Source organism: Alexandromys fortis, unplaced genomic scaffold (genome assembly GCF_014885135.2).
Source record: "Alexandromys fortis isolate MF-2015 unplaced genomic scaffold, M_Fortis_MF-2015_v1.1 scaffold_263, whole genome shotgun sequence".
Classification (NCBI taxonomy): domain Eukaryota; kingdom Metazoa; phylum Chordata; class Mammalia; order Rodentia; family Cricetidae; genus Alexandromys; species Alexandromys fortis.
The window spans coordinates 598,378-623,189 of NW_026068165.1; the positions used below are offsets into that span (position 1 = coordinate 598,378).

At 40.4% G+C, this 24,812-nt stretch overlaps 1 protein-coding gene across 3 annotated transcripts in view; it reads right to left on the minus strand.

Annotated features, from left to right (window-relative positions):
• Sarnp (SAP domain containing ribonucleoprotein) overlaps positions 1-24,812 on the minus strand; it is a 55,326-nt gene that overhangs the window by 25,146 nt on the left and 5,368 nt on the right. For 2 of the 3 annotated variants that reach the window (XM_050128192.1, XM_050128191.1), the window contains exons 2-8: positions 22,092-22,191; positions 17,004-17,050; positions 14,837-14,904; positions 7,310-7,361; positions 5,243-5,316; positions 4,750-4,778; positions 1,019-1,044 (exon numbers count right to left, since the gene is read on the minus strand). In XM_050128192.1, the coding sequence (XP_049984149.1) occupies positions 1,019-1,044; positions 4,750-4,778; positions 5,243-5,316; positions 7,310-7,361; positions 14,837-14,904; positions 17,004-17,050; positions 22,092-22,191 (396 nt within the window). Of the gene's footprint in view, positions 1-429; positions 539-1,018; positions 1,045-4,749; positions 4,779-5,242; positions 5,317-7,309; positions 7,362-14,836; positions 14,905-17,003; positions 17,051-22,091; positions 22,192-24,812 lie in introns of all 3 variants that reach the window. The other variant, XR_007589506.1, reaches the window with a different exon arrangement.

The window sequence follows — 24,812 nt, forward strand, 5'->3', positions numbered from 1 at the left end:
TTATTGGATTAAAGGCATATACCACCACGCCTGGCTTCTTTTAAACTTATAGGCAATATTATGAGACAAAAGGCTGGGGCTAAATGTAGCTCAGTTGGTGGAATGTCGGCTTAGCACGCATCCTGGGTGTGACCCCTAGTACCAAATGGAGTGGGGCAGACAAGAGTGAGGAATGCATGTAATCCCAGCATTCTGGAGAGGCAAGAGAATCAGAAGTTCAAAGCCATCCTTAGCTGAAAATAAGACCCAGGTTAGCCCAGGAATCAGGAGACCCTGCTTCAAAAAATTAGATTAATTGATTTATTTTAAAAAGAACAATATCTATAGATAGAATTTATTAAGTTGCTTCCACAGATTCTTTGTAATTACTAAGAATCATCAGGTGCAGATGAGATGGCACAGCAGGTGAAGGGTGTTTGCCACACAAACCTGTAGTCTGTCCCCAGAGCCTAAGTGAAGGCAGGAGAGAACCGGCTCCACGAGGCTGTCCTCTGATTACCACACACGCACTGTGGCACGACACTCTCCAAAAACAAATCTTTAAAAAAAAAAGGTTTCTTTTAAAAGCCAGGCATGATGAAGCACACCTTTAATCCCAATACTTGGGAGGTAGAGTCAGTAGATTTCTGAGTTTCAAGTCCAGTTTGGTCTACAGAGTGAGTCCCAGGACAGTCAGGGCTACACAGAGAAACCCTGCCTCAAAAAACCATAAACAAACAAACAAATTAATTAATTAATGTTTTTAGAAAAATTATATTACCATAAGTTGTAAGGCCTAAAACTTTGGAGCCATAAAACAAGGTGATGGTTGGTAGGAAAAAAGGTTATCTGTAGGTACTTGAAGATGTGGCAACTTTTCTACTTTCCCCAGACTTCAAACACTTAAAATTCAAGGCATACTATACTGAAAAATGTTACCAAACTCATGACAGTCTTCTCTAATTTGACAAAGAACTTCTATCCTTAAAACTACACAGAATTAAAATTGGCTTGTAAGAAAGTTAAGAAGATTTCATACCATAGGTTTGGTGTCAGATGACAGACCTAAGGGAAAAAAATTTAAACAAAATTATTAAATATTGCTAAAACTCATAAAATTAAATCCTCAAATCAAGAGCATAAACAATACACAGGATAAATACTTTAGGCATATATAAGACCTTGTCTCGAAAAATTAATTGATTCAAAAAAGAACAATACCTACAAACATAATTTATAAGTTACTTTGACAAATTCTATTGTGTTTTTGAGAATCTGACATGGGGGTTGGTGAAATGGCTCAACAGGTAAAGGTGCTTGCTCCACAAACCTGGCTGTTTATCCCCAGAGTCCAAGTAAAGGTGGAAGTAGAGAACTAACTCCATGTAGGTTATTTTTTAGACAGAGGTTCAAAAAACTGAAAAGCATACATCCACACACAAAAAAAAAAAACCAAATATTCAGAAGCATCATTAATAATATCAAGCAATTAGTGAAAACAATAAGAAACTATCAACTTAAAACTGATTAAATAAAATGGGGCATGTCCATATAGTGGAATATATTATAAGCAATGAAATGAACAGAAAATACTTTAAAATCAACCTTGGAAACATGTTAGACTGAGAATGATGTTCAGTGGCAAAGCACTATTTATACACACAAGATAAAATATTCAGGCCCCACAGTGGTGGCTCACACCTTTAATCCCAGCATTTGGGAGGCAGAGGCAGGCGGATCTCTGGGTTTGAGGCCACTTCAGTCTATAGAGACAGTTCAGGACAGCCAGGGATACACAGAGAAATCTTATCTTGAAAACTTTTCAAAAAGAAAAGCAAAAATCAGATATACAGAGTTGGCCCAGGGGTGCAGATATATAATTTTAGCATTTGGGAGGCTAAAGGGGAAAGATCATAATTCTGAGACCAGCCTAAGTAAGTTACACAGTAACCCCAAGGCTACCCTAGGGTACAAAGTGAAATTGTCTAAAAACAATAAAAAAGCCAGACTGTGGTGGTGAACGCCTTTAATCTTAGCACTCAGGAGGCAAAAGCAAGTGGATCTCTGTGAGTTTGAGGCCAGCCTGGTGTACAGAGTGAGTTCCAGGACAGCCAGGGCTGTCACACAAAGAAACTCTGTCTTGAAAAACCAAAAAACAAGACAAAACAAAAAAGTATTATACTAAGCGAAAAAGTTAATTACAAAGATCACATATCATACATGCTTCCACTTGTGTGAAGGTAAATTTATAAATGAAAATAAACATTAGCAGTTGATTAAGCACTGAGGTAGAAAAAGGAATAAGAATAACTGATAATATTTCAAATTTCCTTTTGTGGGTAGTAAATATCAGACTCACTGTAATACTGCACAGACCTCTGAATAAACTAAAAAACTCAATGAATTACATCCTGGATAGATGGTGATTTAAACGAGAAAAGTTACCCAAAAACTTGGCATTTGAACAACTGGTCCCCAGGTGGTAGTGGTGTTTAATGAGTTCAGAAGTGTGGCCTTATTGAAAAGTATCCCTGGGGTGGGTTTTGAGGGGAAAAAAAAAAGCCTAGCCTATTTGTAGTTCACTCTCTGTGCCTGCTGTCACGCCTCTGCTCTACCATCATGGACTCCTATCCTCTGGAACCATAAGCCAAAATAAATTCTATTCTTCAAGCTGCCTTTCATCATGATAATTTACTGCATCAACAGGAAAGAAATTAATATGGTATTTATGAAGCAGTGGATGACTTTAAACCCCAAATTCTCATTCATCCACTTTTCCACCCTCAAGAACTGGTATTACAGGTAGGTACCACTATACCCAGAGATAATTATTTGTTACAAACTACATCAGGGCCCTAGACCTTAGCACAACTGGTTCTATGATGGAAGTACCATTCAGGCTATAAAACTCACCACACAGACCACATCACCCACCAAAACTAAAAAAAGGTCTAATCCATCAAATTCCATAGTGTCTAAATGCACTAACCTTACTTTTTGGCTTCTGTAGTTCTACTCATGGCTAACTGTTCTTATTAACAAAAACACGGTTTCTATACATAAAAGCTCACCCTGGGAAAGGCTTGAGGCTATACCAGGATCCTGAATACCAAGTGTAGTTGCCGGCCAGCTAATAAAGACTTTTTCTTTCTTTCTTAAATTTACTCACTTTTTAAATTTTATGTGCACTGGTGTTTTGCCTGGTGTCTGTATGAGGGTATATGGTCCCCTGGAACCTGACATGGTGCTAGGAATTGAACCTGAATTCTCTGGAAGGGCAGTCAGTGCTATTAACCACTGAGCCATCTCTCCAGCCCAATAAGGACTTTCTGTTGGCTTAACCCCATGTCTGAGCTGTCTTTTCTGCAGGCTACCCCACAACAAAACTTTTCAAAATTTATTTTAACTAACCTTTATCTCATAAGAGGTCCTCTAATTCCCACTGTAGATATTCAGATATATACGAACTATTAAATGTCTTATTCAAAAAATAGTATTTCCTTTTACATTTTCTAAGTTCTTCTAAGAGTTATTCTGTAGTTTGTTTGTTTTTCGAGATAGGGTTTCTCTGTGTATCCTTGGCTGTCATGGAACTTGCTCTGTAGACCAGGTTGGCCTAAATTTACAGAGATTTGCCTGCCTCTCCCTCTCCAGTACTGGGATTAGAGGTGTCCACCACCACTGCCTGGCTTATTTTGTAGTTCTAATATGTCAGAATGTAAAAATAACACTGCAAATGTTACTTATATATTACTTTATTGACCAGGTTTCCTTTTCAAATTAATTTTAGCTTTCTTGGTGAAAAGTTTTTTTTTACATTGCTTTGTTTTCATGGTATTTTGAGACAGGGTCTCTCTACATAGTGCTGGCTATTCTGGAACTCAGAGATTCGCCTGCTTCTGCCTCCCAAGTCCTGGGTTTAAAGTGGTCTACTGCACCCAGCTTAAGACAGTTTTCTAGTACATAGCTAAGGCTGGATTTCAACTAGCATTCTCTTGCATCAGTTCCAGTGCTAGGATTGGAGGACTACCCTGCTACACCCTATCTTAAAGTATTATATTTTGTATGTATGTGGGAGGCCAGAGGACAGTCTCTGGCATGGGTCTTCAGGCTCTGTTCACTTTGTTTTGTTTTATTGAGACAGGTCTCTCAATTAGGCAGGTTGGATGACCAGAAGGTCCCAAGTGTCCCCCTGCCTCTGCTTGCTCAGCCCTAGGATTTTAAGTACACACCACCATATCCTATTTTTTAACATCTGAGTTCTAGGGCTCAAACTCTCCTCAAGCACTTTACCCCCTAAGCTACTTCCTCAGCCCCTAACATACCATTTTAACATTCTATATAGTCTACTATTTTTCCAATTATTAATCAATATATATGATGCCAATATAAGCCTCACAGCTAAGTCTATCAAAGATTACTTCTTTCTTAAGTTCTTCAAAGTAAAACTGTGACGTTAAATATAGTCTTCTTCACTTCAGTACTTTAGGTTAGCTCAGAGGTCTGAAAAAGTACACAATAATTTTAGGCTAATAAGACACAAAAGTAAACAAGGTACTAGAAATTCCTCAGATCTTCTAAGAAAGGAAAACAAATAGTAAGATCTCCTTGCTCATAATTTCAGAACCTTCTCTAATACTCCTGAGCTCTTAAGGATGTAAATGCTGTAACTCTTAAGGGCTTCTAGACCTAACAAATTTAATTTGGAGGAAAGAAATCTATTGTCAGAAAAGAAAGTAAACTTTCTCAGAAGAACCTCTGCATTCTCACCTTTTGTTGGAACAGAAGAAATTCCAAACCTGTAGGAAGAAAAGACAAGCTAAATTTTAGGAAGCTGTTCACACTCTTAGTAGTCTATGTCCGTGTCAAGGGTACATGACACTTCTTCCTTGTGATCTCAAACTTTGCAATCATTAGCTAATTCTAACAACCCCATGAAAGAGGGTCAGTTTACTCTCCTTCTCACCAACAGTCCAAGAGTACACTAAAAGAAGTCCTCAGACTCAGAAGCAGCTGTCAGTTCCTGACATTTACCTATTATAAAAACCCTAACCGGTGATGACAAAACCTAATGCACAGCTCCTATATTCAAATCAGGAGAAATGTTCTGACTATGGCCCAAACTGTGTTTAGTAATTTTCATGAGAACACTGTTCCACTTAAACCAACAATTATATTTAGAAACAAAGATCTGGCCTTTACAACATCTGATCTGATGTTTACAACATCTCTAGCTTGTGTCCAAAGGGCTAGAAACACTCACCTAGCTGCCCGCGCAGCCTTCTTACTCTCCAAGCTTACAGGTACATTGAATCGTTCAGCCCTCTTCTGCATTCTCTATGTGATAATAAATGAAAATGAAGAGAAACTGTAAAATGTTGGTTAGGGTCATTTCTTAAGGTCTAACTGAAAACATGACTACATCAGTAGTATTCTTAGGTTTATCACAACTATTTTAGAAAGCAAACACACACACACACATATACACAAACTATTATTACATTCACATTCTCAAAAACAAAAAGAAGAATAATTCCACACAAACCCCAAAACACAAAAGTTATATTTGGTTGCCCTGTGAAAAAGATCAAAAGAACATCTAGGTCCCAGTACAGATTAAAAAAACCACTACTTCACTGAATTATAAAATAATTGAATAAATTTCTACTTTGTGTAGGGCAGTGATGATGCATGTCTTTAATCTCAGCACTTGGGAGGCAGAGGCAACTGGATCTTTGAGTTCAAGGCCAGCCTGGTCTACAGGGTAAGTTCCAGGTCAGCTAGGGCTACACAGAGAAACATTATCTCAAAAAACCAAAACAAACAAAAAACCTCTACTTTGGAAATACAAAGCTGAACACAAGATTTCAAATGAAACCTGTTCTTATACATCTTGAAATAAGAATCCAAAGAAATTTCACTCTCACCAGCTACCAATTTACAGGGAACATCTACCACTGCTACTTTTCCTCTCAAACTCAATCCCATGCCTGTAACGTTCCTATGAAGACCACACTGGTATGTGTAACAGATGACAGTTTTAACTGCTCACTATGCCAGCCCAAATATCTTCCCAAGTGGGTAGAGAAAAAAATATTAGTCAATTTTTTTTACATGTATTTATTTTTAATTTTGCGTGCATGCATGGACATATGCATCTATGCTACAACATACGGAGCTCAGCTCCTCTTCTAACGTGTGGTTCCAGGGGATCAAACTCCAGGTTGTCAAGCTTTAGCCCCAAGCACCTTTACTTACAGAGCCAACTTAGCAGCCCTAAAAGAAAACTATTAAATGATGCAGACAGAAGAAAGGGTACCTAGAAACCCAGCATCTGGGAGGCTGAATGATCTGGGATTCCCCTCTGTATGTTGTGAATACCATTGGTTAATAAAGAAACTGCCTTGGCCTGTTGATAGGGCAGAACTTAGGTAGGTGGAGAAAATGAAACTGAATGCTGAGAGGAAGGAGGCAGAGTCAGGGAGAAACCATGGAGCTGCCTCCAGAGACAGACACGCTGAAACTTTGCTGGTAGGCCACAAACTCATGGTGACGCACAGATTAATGGAGATGGGTTAAATTAAGATGCAATAGTTAGCATATAAGAAGCTAGAGCTAATGGGCCAAGCAGTGATTTAAATAATATGCTTTCTGGGTGATTATTTCAGGGCTGAGCAGCTGGGAACTAGCAACCTATTACAATAGCTGAAGTAGAAGGATTATGTTGGGGGCCAGCCTAGGCTACAGAGTAAGATGTTTCAAAAACACAGAAAGAATCGAAATGGGGACTCAGTAGATAAAAAAGCATGCTGTGCAAGTCTAATAACCTGAGCTAGAACGCCCCAGACCCACAGAGCCATGGACAAAGCCAAATGTACTAGTACACATGTGTAACCAAGCATTCCTGTTGCAAGATGGTGGAGATCTGCTGGAAGCTCATGGGTCAGTTAGCCCTGGAAGATAGTTCAGTGGGTAAAGTTGTTTGCTGCCAAGCTGCATGTCAAAGTTTGGTCTCTGGAACCCACAATGCTAGAAGAAGAGAACCAATTCCCCCAACTTATTCTCTGACCTACACATGCATACACACACACACACACACACACACACACACACACCACAGATAGATAAATAAAAGGCAATTTTTAAAAATGTTTTAAGAGACATAGAGAGACTGGTACTGCAACAAAGTAGAAGGCAAGAACTGACTCTGGAGAATTGTCTCCTTACCTCCCCATGTGTACCACGGCATTCATGCATCCACATCCCCACCAGCACCCCAATAAATATTTTAAAAAAGAATGAGACAGGGATCACTACTAAGAATACTTACTTCAGTCTGAGGTATTCCAGATGTAATTTTTACCACCTTCTTTTCTGAGGCCCTGCAAAAGATTTTTAAAAACCTGAAAATTGCTATTTTAAACCAAAGCCTTAGAACTGGGTAAGAATTCACCTGAGTCATGTCCTCTGCCCCGTATGTGTCTACCACCCCTTAATATAAAGAAACATCAAATTCATAAAAACTCTGGTTCCTTGAACTCTCATCTACTGCGAGGAAAAAATTAAAATAAAACTAAGCTACTTAACTGAAGTGTAAGAATGTAATCAAGCCAAGAAGTCAGGGATCATTCCATTTGCTTTTAGGAGCTTCACAGCCACTTCTGAACTAAGAATTCTCTCTCCAACCTTCAATTAAACAGAAGCTCTCAACTTTTCCCCAGAATATTTAACCAGTGATGTACAAACCTTGATTTCCTTCTTTTGTAAGTCCCTACTACTCCCGTGGGATTTTAGCCCCAGCTAAAACACTCAAAGCAGAACAAATAAAAATGCCACAGGAAGTGGGAAGAAAAAAGGCTAAGGAGATGGGGTGTTGAGTTAGGAAAACATGGTGAGTTACTGGTCAAAAGGTTTAAGAGAAAACAAAAGAAGGGGACCACAGGGGCAGGAGACAAAGTTCGGAAGTCCTCAGGATAAATGGAAGGGCATTAACTCCCCAACAAACAACTCCCATAAAACCGTGGGTCATAACCAGTCTCATTAAAGTCCCTTATTTAGAGACATGGGCAGCTTTTGTTACAATATCCCAAACACTTTTCCCATTTGATGTCCTGAAAGGTAGTAATGGTTTAACGACATTTTCAGAGGAAGCAATTCTGGAACAGGAGCTGACTATGCCCTCCATCCTTTTGTTGGAGGTCCTCAGACCAACAGGCAAGCGACAGATGCCCCCTACTGACCATAACTAAGTCCTACAATACTTAGCTACCTTAACTGGAGTTGGGGGCGGGCTTAAAACTAGAAATAAAACTGTATTCACATATAACTTCAGACCAAAGATGATATAAAGAGGTTTCCTTTTGGATATACAAGGGATTCAAATCAGCCCAGAAATATTCAGACTGTTTAAGAAATTTCGCCAACCATCTTCTCGTTGCTGTTGTCTGAGACACGACTTCTCCCATGAGACCAAAGCTATCTTCAACCTCTCATTACATATGTACACCTCACACTCCCCTACTTTTCTCCTAAGATAGTCTCATCTTGTAACCCTGGCTGGCCAGTAATTTCCTGTAGAGACCTGGCTGGCCTTGACCTGCTCCCCCTGCTTCATGAGTGCTGGAATTAAAAGCATGGCCATAGCCAGACAAGGTGGCATTTGCAGACAAGTCTACATTTGAGAGGCAGAGGCAAGAGAATCTCTGAGAGTTCAAGGCCAGATTGGTTTATATATCAAATTCCAGGGCAATCAGGTCTACATAGAGAGACCCTGTCTCAAAAAAACAAACAAAAAAAGGCAAGGGCAACTAGACCCATCAAAACTGTTCTTTTAATGACGTGCAAGTAAAAAATTTCTGTGACATTTTTCCTGATTAAGACAAGGAGCAAAAGCCAAGTATGGTGGCAGACACCTTTTAAATCCCAAGGCTTGGGAGGCAGGAGAAGACAGGTCAACCTCAGGAAAATGACTGCCACATTCTCATCTAGTTTGTTCTTTATTGTTTTTGAGACAGCGTCTCAAGTAACCAAGAAATCACAGGCCTCCACTTCTCTCATTTTGGGATTATAAACACCCAACATTGCATCTAGTTTTACAAGGGGCTGGGGACTAAACCCAGGGCTCTGTACATACTAGACAAACACTCTAACATCTAAATTACAATCTCAGGCTCCATGTACACATCTTGAAAAACAATCATTACAGTAGAGCTAAAAGGAGAAAGGGAACCCTCATATTATAAACCAATTCCTTTGGCCACAACTAAACTCAGGCAATAAATACACATATTCTCATAGGATTCATAGGATATTTCCATTCTTCACTGACTTATTTCTCTATCTAGTCACATACAAAAAGCATTCCCCTCAGGAGTTAGTCAGGGTTCTCGAGAGTTACAGAACTTAAGGGATGAAAATTTCTCTCTCATACAAATATATGTATTTATTTTATAATATTAATAACATTATCATTGTACGCACATACAAGGAGTTTATTGGAATGACTTACAGGCTGTAGTCCAGCTAATCCAACAGTGGCTAGCTCTGAACACAAAGTCCAAGAATCTAGTAGTTGCTCAGTCCCACTAGGCTGGGTGTCTCAGCTGGTCTTCTGTATATGCTGGAATTCTGAAGTAGGCTCCAATGCCAGTAAAGGAATGGATGTGCTGGCAAGGCGAGGACAAGCAGGCAAGAACAAATGAACCCTTCTTCCAAGGTTCCAGAGGTGTGGCCAAGATTAAAGGTGTGCCTTCCCACCTCAAGATCTGTATTAAAAGGTGTGTCTCTTCCAACCTCAAGATCTAGATCACAAGTGTGCCTTGCATTTCTGGATTATAGTTCATTCCAGATATAGTCAAGTTGACAACCAAGAATAGCTATCACAATCCACCCCTTGTCAACTTGACACACAATCGTTCTCCTTAAGTCAAGTCATGGTCATGATTAATTTCCCAAATGAAAACAACCAGGTCAAAATAACACCTAAACATATCTATCCCATGTACAATCACAAATGCATTATAAATTTAGGATAAGTGGCAATGTCCCTTGAGAGACATTCTTTTAGTATCTCAAACTTAAAAGCACAAGTATCTGTACAAATGCATTCTTAACAAAACACAACAGAAGCATTCGTGTTCATTATAATCCTCATTTCTGTGGCTGGTCACACGGCCTCCATTCTGTATTTCCTCCACCTCTCTGCAACTACTTCAGCAGGTCTTGACTCTTCTCCTGTAGGAGTGACCCACACCTTCATTCTTGATAGGTCTGTGCCCTTTGTCATTCTGCCCAGATTAGGCTGTTTTGTAACTTCCCTTTAACTTTAACCAAGGGGCATGGTAGGAACAAAAGATGCCCTAAAGTACCGCTCATACTCCAAACATAATTCTTACCTCCATTATGGAGAGGAAATCCAATTTCCCCATAATAATCTAACACTGTTATTCCTTTCTTTGAATTTAGGGAACAGAAAGTAAAAGCATTCCTAGTGGGTCACTAGGGGTATAGTGAGTGGAAATGTTCCCTTTTCCATCCCTTGACTCCTTGACCCATGGTTCTTGGCTACAGGAGAAACCACTCCATATGCTGAGCATTGTTTCAAAGCATATACTGCCTGCAGAAGAGCCCTGCCCCAGCCCTTCATGCTGCTGCTACCTAATGGTGCTGTAACTACGTCTCAAAAGGCATTCCATCTTTCTCTCAGGCCAGCTGCTTCAGGATGGTGAGGAACATGATGGATTCCAATGGATTCCATGATCATGGGCCCACTGTGGCACTTCTTTGGTGTGAACTGAGTTCCCTGGACAGAAGCAATGCTGTATTGGATACCATGTCAGTGGATAAAGCATTCTTTAAGTTCATAGATGGTGGTTTTGCCTTCATTACGTGCAAGAAAAGCAAATCCATAACCAAAATAAGTATCTACTCCAGTAAGGACAAAGCATTGTCCCTTCTACATAGGAAGTGGTCCAATGCAGTCAACCTGCAACGAGGTCACTAGCTGGCCTCCCCAGGAAATGGTGCTGTATCTGAGGCAAAGTGTTGGTCTCTGCTGCTGGCAGATCTGGAAATCAGCAGCAGCTGCAGTCAGGACAGCCTTGGTGAATGGAAATCCATGTTGTTGAGCCCATGCATAGACCCCATCTCTGCCACCATGAACACTTTGTTCATGGGCCCACTGGGCAATAAAGGAATGGCTGAGGAAAGAGGCTGACTGTCCACAGAATGGGTCATCCTATCTATGTGATTACTGAACTCCTCCTCAGCTGAAGTCACCTTTTAATGAGCATTCACACAGGACACAAGTGTCTTCACATCCTTTGCCCATTTGGAGAGATCTAGCCATACTTCTTCCCCAGATGTTTTCCTCACCAATTTTCAAATCATGCTCTTTCCAAGTCCCTGGCCATTCAGCCAGTCCATTGGCTAGAGTGAACAATCACACATCCGGCCATTTCTCCTTCCAATTTCTAATACCATGTATATTGCCCAAAGTTCTGTCAATGTAAACATTTCCTTTTGCCAGTATCTTTCAGGGTTGTCCCACAAAGGAGTTGTAATGCTGCAGCTGTCCACCTCTGGGTGGGGCCTGCATAATGTACAAAACCATCAGTAAGCCCAGCCCTAGTCTTCTCTTCCTTAGTCAACTGATCACAGGCTACATACACCCCATGAGGCTACAGGTGCAGGCTTGGCAGAAAGTCTGCCTTTATGCTGCCATGCTTCCTGCCATGATGATAACGAACTAAACCTCCAAACATAAGCAAGCCACAATTAAATGTTTTCTTTTATAAGAGTTACTGTGGTCATGGCGTCTCTTCACAGTAATAGAACATTGACTAAGATAGTAATTAATAGCTTTACAAATAGTTGACAAAAATCTATCAAAATAATAAGTACACATTCTGTGTAACACAGTAAATCTTCCAGTACAAATTTATCTTCTGGATGTGACTTACATAATTATAAGAATAGTTAGATAAGGACATATTGCTTTTATGAATAATGAAATGTTTATGAACAGGCAACTGACAAAGTACTATTCCTCCAATGAACAGAATAAACATAATATACCAATTGTAGTCACATGTGGTTGCTCACATAGATAATCCTAGCATTTAGGACTTAATGTTCAAAGTAACTCTTGACTAAATAGCCAAGTTCCACACCAGCCTGAGTTATTACATCAGACCCAGAGGAGAAGGGTATAATTACTAGAAAGGATAAAGTTTCAAAGTTAATAGTCATTATATCTGGATGATAAGTACAAGAGGGTCCATTATATTATTCTCTTAACTTCTAAATTATTTACTTGTACTTTCCTATAAGCTTAAAAAAAAACACAACTTACCACTTGCTAGAACAATCAACAACATACGGCTGATTAAAATATATTACAATTATGTCCAACATATAAAATTTAAATTATCAATGTAATATAAAACAATCTCCAGATAGAAAAGAAAAACCAAGAAACTATGTGCACAGCATCTAAACATGCATCCACACATTCATATAGACACACACAGTCTATGTTAAACTATGTGCACAGCACCTAAACATGCATCCACACACTTATACAGACACCCACACACTCCATGTTAAACACATGAGCAAAAGCATGTAAGCATGCATCCACACATTCACATACAGACACCCACACACTCCATTTTAAACAACTCACCAAAAAAACTACTAAAAACCTTTGTAAAGTATCCATGGAATGTGCTCAATTTCCTTTTTCTTAAATAAGAGTCATTGTATGTGTTTGAATGTTTTGCCTGCATGTGTATATACATGTACATAGTGCCTGCAAAGAGCAGAAGAGGACGCTGTATCCCCTGGAACTGGACTCACCCAGGCTGTGAGCTGCTATGTGGGTGCCCAGAACCACACCCAGGTCTTCTGAAAGAGTAGCACATACTCTTACCATTGACCATCTCGTCGATGCATATGCTATTTTAGTTTTTCTTTGGTTTGTGTGTGTATGTGCTAAGGGATCAAATCCAAGGCGCTTCACCACTAAGCCACATACCCAGCCCCTTCGTTTGCAACTTTATACTCTTCTATGATCTATTTAACACCCTCTTTTCCTCCCTGCCCCTCTCTCTGGGTATATTTTGCATATTAAAGGTTTTGGTCTATTAAACACAAGGTCTTACACATGTCAAGGTGCCCTGCACCATTGACCTATATTCCCAGGTTCATACACTGCCTTTATAACACAATGCGCCTAACAAAACTACAGGCACACACCTGTAACACCAACACTCAGGGGGCAGGGCATGATAACTGAGCTCTACAGCCTGCTGAGCTACACGGAAGTCCAGTCTCAAAACCGATGGCACCACTTTGAAGAACAAAAGTGGTTAAGAGGGCTCCACATGTCTAATGTCCCAAAGTGCAAAATGGCTAAAAATTTGTAAAAGGAGCCCCAATAAATGTTTATGACTAGCCTTGTAGGATAAGTTAAACAAATCAAAACCTACTTTCTACGCCAGTATTTTGTCTTCTATTCCTCTACTATAAATCATAAATCAGAGGTAAACTTACATGAGCTACAGCTTCTGCCAATTTCTCCCTCTTACAAAAGTCCTTATACACAGTTTCATACTGTAAAAAGTAAAAAGTTTTCTGTAAAAGTATAAAATTCTATGAATAAGGGTTTGCAGGACTGTCCATGGAAGAGCATGCCTTTAATCCCAGCACTCTGGAGGCAGAGGCTGGTGGTAAAAGGTTTTATAAAAATTTATACTGCACAGGGAATCATTGATTCTAATCAAATAATCTATTATGGTGCCTCACAAAAGAACAAAGGCTAAGAGAACTGAACAGTGCCTGCACTGAAGTTAACTCAGTTCTAATTACCTAATACATAGCATAGAGAAAAACTCGTTTTCTTCACTGGAAACATACCTAAAGCAGGCAAACCTTTCTAAAAATGCATGACCTTATCAGAAACTAAAAGGTCAGGGGGAATATATAACAAGGAAACAGAGTGAAACTTTAAACCAGTAATTTTTAAAGCAATACCTGGAAGGTTAGGCGTTTAGTTGGTAAATGCTTGCCATACAGGCTGGAAGGACTAAGTTCAAGTTACAGTCTCCCTGTGAAAAAGAGAGGTGTTGAGCTGGTGCCTAAGAGCTCAGCACTAGAAGGAGGAGACAAGAGACCCTTGGGACTTACTAGCAAGTCGCTCTGCTCAAATGGGTGTATTCCACGCCAGTAAGAGACCGGATGTCAAAAACTAGGTGGAGTCGGGCACACACCTTTAATCCCTGAAACTCAGGAGGCAGAAGAAGGAAGATCTCTGAGTTCAAAGGTCAGCCTGGTCTACATAATGAACTACAAGATAGCCAGGGCTACATAGTGAGACCCTATTGGGGGGGGGGGGCACACTAAGATGGAGAGTAATTAAGGAAGACACCTGACATCATCTTTCATATATATAGTATACACTAGCACACCAAAAATAGAACTATCCACTCTTATTTAGATTATTAAAAAGGGTTGGCTGGCTGTGGTGACACTTGGGAGGCAGAGGCAGGTGGATCTCTGTGAGTTCCAGGACAGCCAGGTCTACAATGCTAATTCCAGGACAGACAAAGGTACACAGAGAAACCCTGTCTCTTGGGAGAAGAAAGAAAGAAAGAAAGAAAGAAAGAAAGAAAGGAAGGAAGGAAGGAAGGAAGGAAGGAAGGAAGGAAGGAAGGAAGGAAGGAAGGAAGGAAGGAAGGAAATAGAAAGAAAGAAAGAAAATAGAAAGAAAGAAAGAAAGAAAGAAAGAAAGAAAGAAAGAAAGAAAGAAAGAAAGAAAGAAAGAGAAAGAGAAAAGATATTAAAAAGGAATAATTACACATCAACAATTTTTTCCGGAGGTTCTTCCTCTTTAACAGGCAGTTCTATGGGCTTTGGTTCTTCTTCCTAAAACCAAATGAAACAACATGGTTAACATAAATCAATATCCACTAAGAGTGAGGAGGTGATGGTGCAACACCTTTAATCCCAACACTCGGGAGGCAGAGGCAGGTGGATCTCTGGGAGTTTGAGGGCATCCTGGTCTACAAAAAGACTTCCAGGACAGTCGGGGCTTTTAAACAGAGAAACCCTGCCTCAAAAAAAAAAAAAAGAAAAGAAAAAGAAAGGGGGGGCTGGAGAGATGGCTCAGAGGTTAAGAGCATTGCCTGCTCTTCCAAAGGTCCTGAGTTCAATTCCCAGCAACCACATGATGGCTCACAACCATCTGTAATGAGGTCTGGTGCCCTCTTCTGGCCTGCAGGCATACAGACAGACAGAATATTGTATACATAATAAATAAATATAAAAAAAAGAAATATATTAGCATATTGCTCTTCCAAAGGACCCGAATTTGATTCCCAGCACCTATTTCAGGAAGCTCATAACTGCCTCTGATTCCAGCTCCAGGGGAGCTGAGGCCTCTGCATCCATGTGCACATCACATACCCACACAATAAAAATAAAATAAAATCTTCAAAAAAAGTTTTAAACAGAGTCCCCATTAGGGCCAGCAAAATGGCTGGGCAGCAGGTGAGACTCTGGTAGTACCAGCTGGAAATCCTGAGTTCAATCCTTCCTCAATCCAGGAGTCAATTCTGCAGCAAGATGGATGGCTGAAACAAGAGAAGTATCTGGGAGCTTAAGGGTTAGCTAGCATACACACCTCAGTAAAGGCAGTAAGAGAAAATCCTGCCTCAAACAAGATGGAAGAGAGAACTAATTCCAGAAAAGTTGTTCTTTCTACATGCTTACACACATAATTTGTTTTTTAATTAAAAACAAGAACAGTTGGACATAGAGGTGCACGCCTTTATCCCAGTACTTGGGAGGCAGAGGCAGGCAGATCTCAATGAGTTCAAGGCCAGCCTGGTCTACAGTAGTGAGTTACAGGACAGCCAGGGCAACATAGTAAGACCCAGTCTCAAAGAAACAACAAAAATAGTAATAATAATAATTAACTTTAAGTCAGGCAAAGGTAACATACACCTTTAATCCCAGTACTCAGGAGGCAGAGCTCTGTGAATTCAAGGTCAGTCTGGTATACAAAGCTAGTTCCAGGACAGCCAAGGCTATACAGAGAGACCCTCAAAACGGAAAAAGGAAACAAACAAACAAAAAACCCCAACAACAAAAATATTCACCTTTTAAAAAGATAAACTGAGCATGGCAGTGCTCAAGAAATAGGAATAGAAAGAACAAAAATTAAAGATACAGAGATCCATAGCCAAGCACTGGGCTGAGCTCCAGGAGTCCAGTTGAAAAGAGGGAGAAAAAGCTTAAAAGCAAGGTAGTCAAGGGAACCCACAGACACAGCTGACCTGAGCTAGTGGGAGTTCACGGACTCAGGGAGCCTACATGGAACCAACCTAGGCCCTCTGCATGTGGTCTGTTTGTGGGGCCCCTAGCAGTGGGATCACGACCTGTCTCTGGTGTATGAGCTAGCTTTTTGGAACCTATTCCCCATGCTGGGATGCCTTGTCCAGTCTTGATGCAGGGGAGTTACTCCTGCCTCAACATGATGTGCCATGCTTTGTTGACTCCCACAGGACACCTGCCCCTTTCTGAAGGGAGGAGGAAGGTGGGCAGAGGGAACAGGAAGAAAGGAGGGAGCAGAAACTGTGGCTGGTATATAAAAGAAGGGAAGGAAGGGAAGGGGAGAGGAGGGGAGGGGAAAAGAGGGGAGGAAAGAAGTAATGAAAGGGAGGAAAGGAGAGGGGAGGGAAGGAAAAAGAAAAGCAGAGAGAGAAGCAAAAAAAAAAATGTAAAAAAAGAAAGAACAGAAGTTCAGGTTATCCTTGGCTACATAGTGAATCTGAGGCCAGCCTGGGCTGAGACCCTAGCTCAAAAACATTAATTAAATATTAGAAAAAAATAAAGGAATATCCATCAAGAGACAACATAAGAACTCCAAAATAAACTAGTCTTTGATTCCTCTTAGGCACCTAAGAGCTCAAAGGACTGATAATACACAATTTAACCAAAGCAGCGTCACATTATCAACTCACCTCAGTCTCATCTCCCAGTACATCTTCTTCATTTGCCTCCTCTTCAGCTAAAGAACATTAAAGTTAAAATATTCAGGTCAAGCCCTGCTATAAAACCATCTTGATCACTGTGATAAGAGTAAAATTACAACCTCTTTGCTTTCCCAAAATTATATTCAATAATGATGGCAAAACCAATCCTTATAAAATACGTCACATTTAGAGAAGATAAAACCAGATCTCTATCTAAAGTTAGTATAAAATTGCATTCCATCTGAACTGAATAACTAAGAGCAATTGGGTTGCAACTAAGTCACACTATAATATTAATTTTAAAACTAATTGGACAGAGTATGGTGGTGCATGCCCTCTAATCCCAGCATTTGGGAGATAGAGGCAAATAATCAGTAAATTCAAAGTCATTCTCAGTAACAGAGGCCAACTTAGGTTATATAACACCCTGTCTCAAATACGCAACAGAAAAGGTGTGTGTATGTGTGTGTGTGTGCATGGTGTAAAGATAACTCAGTCCAAGTCCCAGAACCCACATAAAAATGTCAAGCATGTGGTGGTAGATCCTTGTAATGCCAGACCTTGGTAGCCAGGCAGAGCCAGAGGCTGACTAAAATGACTAGGAGGATGGCTCCTAACAGCAATTCTCACGGCTGACCTCTAGTGAGTTAGTGAAAGGGAGAGCGAGGGACAGGCACATAAATGAAGAGTGTGTTACAAAATAATACAGAAAGTATCCCTGACAGTGATAGAAGGTTGAAAGAGGCCTCAGTCATTAGTTACTCACAAGCAAAACACCAGGGACTTAGTGGGGAAGGAGTTCTTTAAAAGTTAAGCAAGCAAACACAGTGGTACTGAGAGGTGACTCAGAAGTTCAGAGTACTTACTGCTAATTAGATCCCAGCACCTAAATCAGGCAACTCATACTACCTGCAATCTCAGCACCAAGGAATCTGACACCTTTTACTGGATTCCTTGGACATGCGCATGCGTTCTCATGCACACACACACCAAAATAGTTGAAAAATTATTTTCAAATTACACACTACTAAAGAACACCAAGGAGAAAAAACATAAAAGATCAATGACAAAGATATTTGTTTAAAACCAACAAGGTAGGGGCTGGAGAGACGGCTCAGTGGTTAAGAGCATTGCCTGCTCTTCCAAAGGTCCTGAGTTCAATTCCCAGCAACCACATGGTGGGTCATAACCATCTGTAGTGAGATCTGGTACCCTCTTCTGGCCTGCAGACATACACACAGACAGAATTGTATACACAATAAATAAATAAATATTAAAAAAAAAAGGTAGCCCCATGCCTGTAATTTGAGTACTTGTGTGGGGGGGGGGGCAGAATCAGGAGCAAAGACAGTCTAAACAGAGACATTTAAACTTTTTCATGGAAAAAAGTATATTAAGTATATTAAGACCAACAAATTAGCCAGGTGGTGGTAGCACACAACTTTAATCCCAGCACTTAGGAGGCAGAGGTAGGCAATTCCAATAAGACCCTGTTCCCTTAAGTTTCAGAGGACACTGTGGTTAAGTGCCCTGTCTCCAATTTCAGAAGAATGAGAATCCATGCTGGACTGGGAACCCCACATGCTTTCCTTCCTGACTCTCCCCTCCCCAGGCTGCTCTGCCTTCTGTTTACACTAATTAGTTTGCTTCATCAATTCCCTTTCTATACATCCCCAATAACATATCAAAGCCTCTAACCAAACCAAGGAGCTAGTTGCTGCTGGACTACCAGCTGTTTGTTGGCCACAGAGCTGGAGGCGCCAGACTACCTACCAAACATGTTCCATGAACCAGCAGCACCTCAGAGGTACCACGACTGCCTTTGGTAATCAACCACTTGTGTCTCCCGAGTGTTAAGGTGATGCCATGATGATGGGAAAGGAAGAGGTGCTTTAAGGTTCACTTATGTAAAGATAAGCTTAACTGATAAGGAGAAAGTGCTTTGAGACATTTAAAAAATGAAGCAATTGCCAGATTTCTCTCATTGTGCTACTGTTATTTTAAGATTCCAAAATTCATAGACTTAACCCATTAACTGATGGAATTCTGATAAGCTTAATCTAGCTCTGGCAAAATACTAAACATCATATTATCACTCACTATATGATCATAACTACAATATCGGGATTTTAAATTCCCTTTGGCTGTTTTCTAACACTATACACTTAAAAGGTGCTTTTCATTGTGCTAAAAACATGTCACGGTTTTCTGGATAGAATGAAGAGTGTCAATGCTTCCAACCCAAATCATTTCAGGTGTGCGTATACTGCCATTTCTAATGTGCTTAAAACTTACCTTTTCACAAATCCAAAGAATTCTTGTATGTTCCAGGAAGTTGACTTGGATTTACCTCAAACAGGTCAGATGTGTACCCCTCAATTACCAGAACCTAAGAAAAATGTTTTCCCTACACTTAACCTTGCCCTCTCTTCTGTCAGCACTTCACCAAGTCTAAAAGGCACTGGACAGTTCCATGGAGCCTGGACAGTAGCGAGACAACCAGCTACTCCAGGACATGGCCAGCTTCCCAGTTTTCTCAGGTCCCCTCTCCCCAAGATTTTGATACCCACAAATAGCAGGAAGCAGTCTCAAGAACTCAGGGCCCTCATTTCCCTAACCTACCATGCCTAACTTCTCATCTTTTGTTTTTGGGTTTTTTTGTTTTGTTTCGTTTGTGGGTCCCTCCTCCCCCAAGACAGGGCTTCTCTGTGTAGCTTTGGTGCCTGTCCTAGAACTCACTCTATAGACCAGGCTGGCCTCGAACTCACAGAGATCCCTGACTCTGTCTCCCAAGTGCTGGGATTAAAAGTGGGCACCGCCACCACCCAGTCCCACCTATTTTTAATAAATAAAAAGGGAGGAATGTTAATATCCAGGTATATCTGGCCCTGCACTTTGGGGAACCTGGCAGAGTGCGTCACCCCTGCACACATGACAGGCAGTTACTCCATCCCTTTAAAAGGTGAAACTCTGCCTACTTCTCTCTATTCTCTTCCTCTCCCTCTCCCACCTGCCTTCTCGCCTCACCTCTCTCTTCTCTTCTGCAGCTCCTGCACCCAGAGTCTCCCCCTTCTTCCCCCTTTCTCCATTCCCTTTCCTTTAATGAAAATCCCTCCAGGTGAGCTCTGTCACACTGCATCTTTCTCTCATGTGTCGCTTTTTAAACTACAACACAACTCCCACTTGGGTATCAGGGAACCAAGCTCGGGTCCACATGCTTACGCAGCAAGAGCTTACCCACTACATCATCTACCCAGATCCCCCATACATACAACCCTCAAAAAAAAATAAAAACAGAGAAAAAAGTGAGACATAAAGGTTATGAGCTCATTACCAATGATAGAAATTAAAATATTATATTAAGCAACATATCTTATTTTGTATGCTGATTCTATGTGTTTGTATGAGCATGTATGTGATGCATGTGTACAAGAGCAGATGTGGAGGCCCCATAAGGTGTTCTGCTCGACTACTTTCCACCTTATTCCTTTGAGATGGGATATCTCATTGAACCTGGAGCTAGTCTGGTGGCAGCAGCCTAACGAATCCTTCTGTCTTCACCATCCACAGACCCATAGGCTTCTTAAGACTAAATCCAGGCTGGAGAGATGGCTCAGTGGTTAAGAGCATTGCCTGCTCTTCCAAAGGTCCTGAGTTCAATTCCCAGCAACCACATGGTGGCTCACAATCATCTGTAAAGAGGTCTGGCACCCTCTTCTGGCCTTCAGGCATACAGACAGAATATTGTATACATAATAAATAAATAAAATTAAAAAAAAAAAAAGACTAAATCCAGCTTTTTACATGGGTGTTGGGATTCAAATCCAGGGCCCCATGCTGGCACAGCAAATGCTCTTATCTACTGAGCCATCTTTCCAGCCCCTAAATGTATCTTGAATATATCAAATACATAAGAATGGGTGTCTAAGAGTATTGAATGGAAGCGAAATGAGGACTGGAAATAAAAGAGAATAAATAAAAATCATAAAAAAAAGTGTACAAAATGGGATGATGATATGCACCTTACGCGAGGTGGGGTTGTTTATTTTCAAGGTAGAATTGGGGGACATGAGGTCTAGGAGGAACCAGAGATTACCTAGTTTAAGGATTTCAAGGGATCAGATGCTTGTCTTTGATATTGCAAAAGATAAACACTTGGCTATGTAAACAGTAACTGTGCAAACATATTTACTGAACTTTTGCACAAGATAAATTAAAGCCTTCAAACTCTTAACTAATAATAGCATTTTGTGTGTGTGTGTGTGTGTGTGTGTGTGTGTGTGTGTGTGTGTGTTTTCTTACGGTATGGTCTCACCAAGTTGTTTAATTGTGCCTCAAACTTTGATTCTCTTGCCTTAGCCTCTCAAGCAGCTTAGCTTACAGGACTGGCTAATTTTTAAAATATTACTTACTTTATGAGTATTTTGCCTGCAAGTTATGAATATACATCATGTGCACCAGATTCTCCTGGAACTGGAGTTACTGATGGTTGCAAGGCCACCATATGGGTGCTTGGAATTGAACCCAAGTCCTCTGCAAGAGCAACGAACACTAAATCACTGAGCCACCTTTCCATTCCCTTTCACAGGCTGATTTTTAAATAACATGCTAAAATAATCACAGCCAAGTAGGTAACATGACAAGTTCTTATCACTTTAGTATAAAACAAAAATATTTTAATTCACACACACAGTTTTGTTTTGTTGAGACAGGGTCTCACTATGTAGCTCTGGATGACCTACGCTGGCCATCAAACTCCTGATTTTCAGGCCTCAGTCTAGTGGGTACTGAATTACATGTACTACCACATCCAAATCAGCCCAATAGTATTTTTGTTGTTGATTTTTTTTTTGAGATAGACTTTTACTTTGTAAATCAGATTAGCCTTAAATTTGAGGCGATCTTCCTGCCTCTGCCTCCCAGGTGCAAGGATTAGAGGCATGAGCCACCATGGCCATCTCTAAAAGTTTTCTTGATGTTGTTAATTTAGACCTAAGGAAGGAAGAAATCTTTTCAGTGTCAGAACTTGAAACTTACTGCTTTACCCACATCATGTTCCCTCCACAAAGTGCTCACCATGTTCTTCAAGATACGCCTGCAGCCGATTGATAAGATCTTGTTTTATTCCCTTGGTCTCTAAACCACGAGCAAGACATTCTTGCTTTAGTTCAGCAAGCTGGGAAAAAAAACAAACAACTTTTTTAACTCCTATGAATGAAAAGAGATGGTTCTCACAAGGAGAAGAAGATGATGATGAAGGTCAGCTCCCAATTGCAAGTACTATCCCTGACCAAGATTCTAAATCCACAAAGGTAGCTTACTTTCCCTTCAACAACACTGGGAAAACACACACACATACACACACTAAAATAAAATTGTAATCTATTTGAACAATTTTTTTTTAATAATTAAGGGGAGACAGTTCTAAAAGATTACTCTATCAGCAACATGGAGGGAGGGAAAAATCAATCTTTCAGTTCCTCAAAACTGCTGCGACCATTATGTCATCTACTACAGGCTGTTACCAGAGCAACATTATGCTGCTGGGGCTTTCAGTTTCCAAGATTGGGAAATAAGGAAAGTACAACCTCAGGTATTTTGTCATAATGGTAGAAAATTAACTAATAAACACCTATTATCCCAAAAGTGCTATTACATATACCATATATGCATCTATAAAAATAACCATTTCAGAATTAGAAGTTGAGCTGGCTTAATATCAACAATGAACTAAAGGACCTTTCCTTTAGTTAAATATATCACCACAAAAAGAAATTCAACACCCTCCCATAGTCTATAGTATTTAGGTTTTTACTGTGCTGTTCCTGTTGTACATCAAATCCAGAACCTTATGCAGGATGAGCAATTACTCTACCTCTAGAGTTATATATACCACAGTCCTATTACACATTTTAAATCACATAGCAGCTATGATTTCCCATGACAGAGCTGCACAAAATTAAACCACATCAACTCCTTGCCATGCAAGAGCAAGGGCATTCTGGGGATCCTTTCTGAGGGTTTACAGTTAATGGCCGATGGGAGATTTCTTCAGTGGCGTAACCAACAGTAAGTGCCCCTGCCATAATGAAAACTCACTGGATCATAGGGAAAAAAAAACAACTACATAAGTAAAAGGGGGACTAATTGGGAGGAGAAAGAAGGTTAGTGGGAATGAGAAGAGGGCAAGAGAAGGTGGGGGTACCTAAATATGATCAAAATACATTATGTACATGTATAAAGACACCATATGAAACTCATTTTTTCACTTATAAACAATATATGCTAATAAAAATTTAAAATATTAACATATGAAAGATGCCAGATGGCAAAAAGACTGGAAATCCTAGCTCATCAGGATTATCTTGTAAGGAACAGAGCATGCCTGAGAAATGCACATAGCATACAAATGTAGGAGCAGGTACCTCCTACATAAGTGATTTATAAGGGGGCCACGAACTGGGGATTCAGGGTTTCTGAGCTGTGGACTATCCCAGTTCTCTCACCCATTCCATGTGTCTCCCTTTTTCTTAACAAACTGTCTCCATTTCTACCAGACACACACTTTTTCAACCAGTAAAAATGTATACTTACCAACCTTACAGACTATAGAAGGAATACTGATGGGTAACTGACAGAACTAGGAGAGAAGACACCCACATCAGAAGTCTCAAAATTGTCTGTGACTCCTGCTATACAGGGAATTTAACAACCTCTTCTTTCCCCCTTTGGTCACCTGAATCACATGCACAATGCTCATACACAGACACTAATTAAAAAACAATTTTTAAAATTTTTTGTGCTGTTATGTCTCCTAGGAATGTCAGGAGCTGCACTAGTAAAGTCTCGACATGAATGCCTACCAAGAGCTGACAACAAACACACTAACACGGAGGGAGGGGCAAGTCCAGGAACCTCAACAGCTCACAAACTACTGGCAACTAAGGAGCTCTGATTAGGAGAATAGTCTTCCCCAGAGACGAGCATAACAACCCCAAAAACACACAAATAAGGAATATTATACAGACTGAGCAGGTTGTACTTATGTATTTAGGTGTGTTTATGTAGAGAGAAAGACATACACATGTAACAACAATTAATGAAAAAGAGGCCATGAATTTGAAAAAGGGGGTATATGGAAGAGTCTGGAAAGAGGTAAAGGAGGGGGTAAATGATGTGATTATATTAAAATCTCAAAAACTAAAAGAAATGTTTTTAAATTTAAAAAGAGGAGTATAACTCAGGAGAGCTGGAGGAGATGGCACATACACGTCTGTAATCCCAGGACTCAGAGGATAGAAGCTGAAGAATCAGAGAAGACCAAGGCATCCTCAGCTAGATAATGAGCTTAAGATAAGCCTGAGTTATGAGACCCTATTTCAAAAAATAAAAGTAAGTAGGTATATATGTGAAATCTTCTATTTAAGAATCAACTCTTGCCGGGGAGTGGTGGTGCACGTCTTTAATCTCAGCACTCGGGAGGCAGAGGCAGGAAGATCTCTGTGAGTTCGAGGCCAGCCTGGTCTACAAGAGCTAGTTCCAGGACAAGCTCCAAAGCTACAAAGAAACCCTGTCTCAAAAAACCAAAAACCAAACCAAACCAAACCAATCAAACAAAAAAAGAACCAACTCTCCAATAATATAAAAACTAGTTGAGCCAGGCGATGGTGGTGCACGTCTTTAATCCCAGCACTCGGGAGGCAGAGGCAGGCAGATCTCTGTGAGTTCGAGACCAGCCTGGTCTACAGAGCTAGTTCCAGGACAGGCTCCAAAGCCACAGAGAAACCCTGTCTCGAA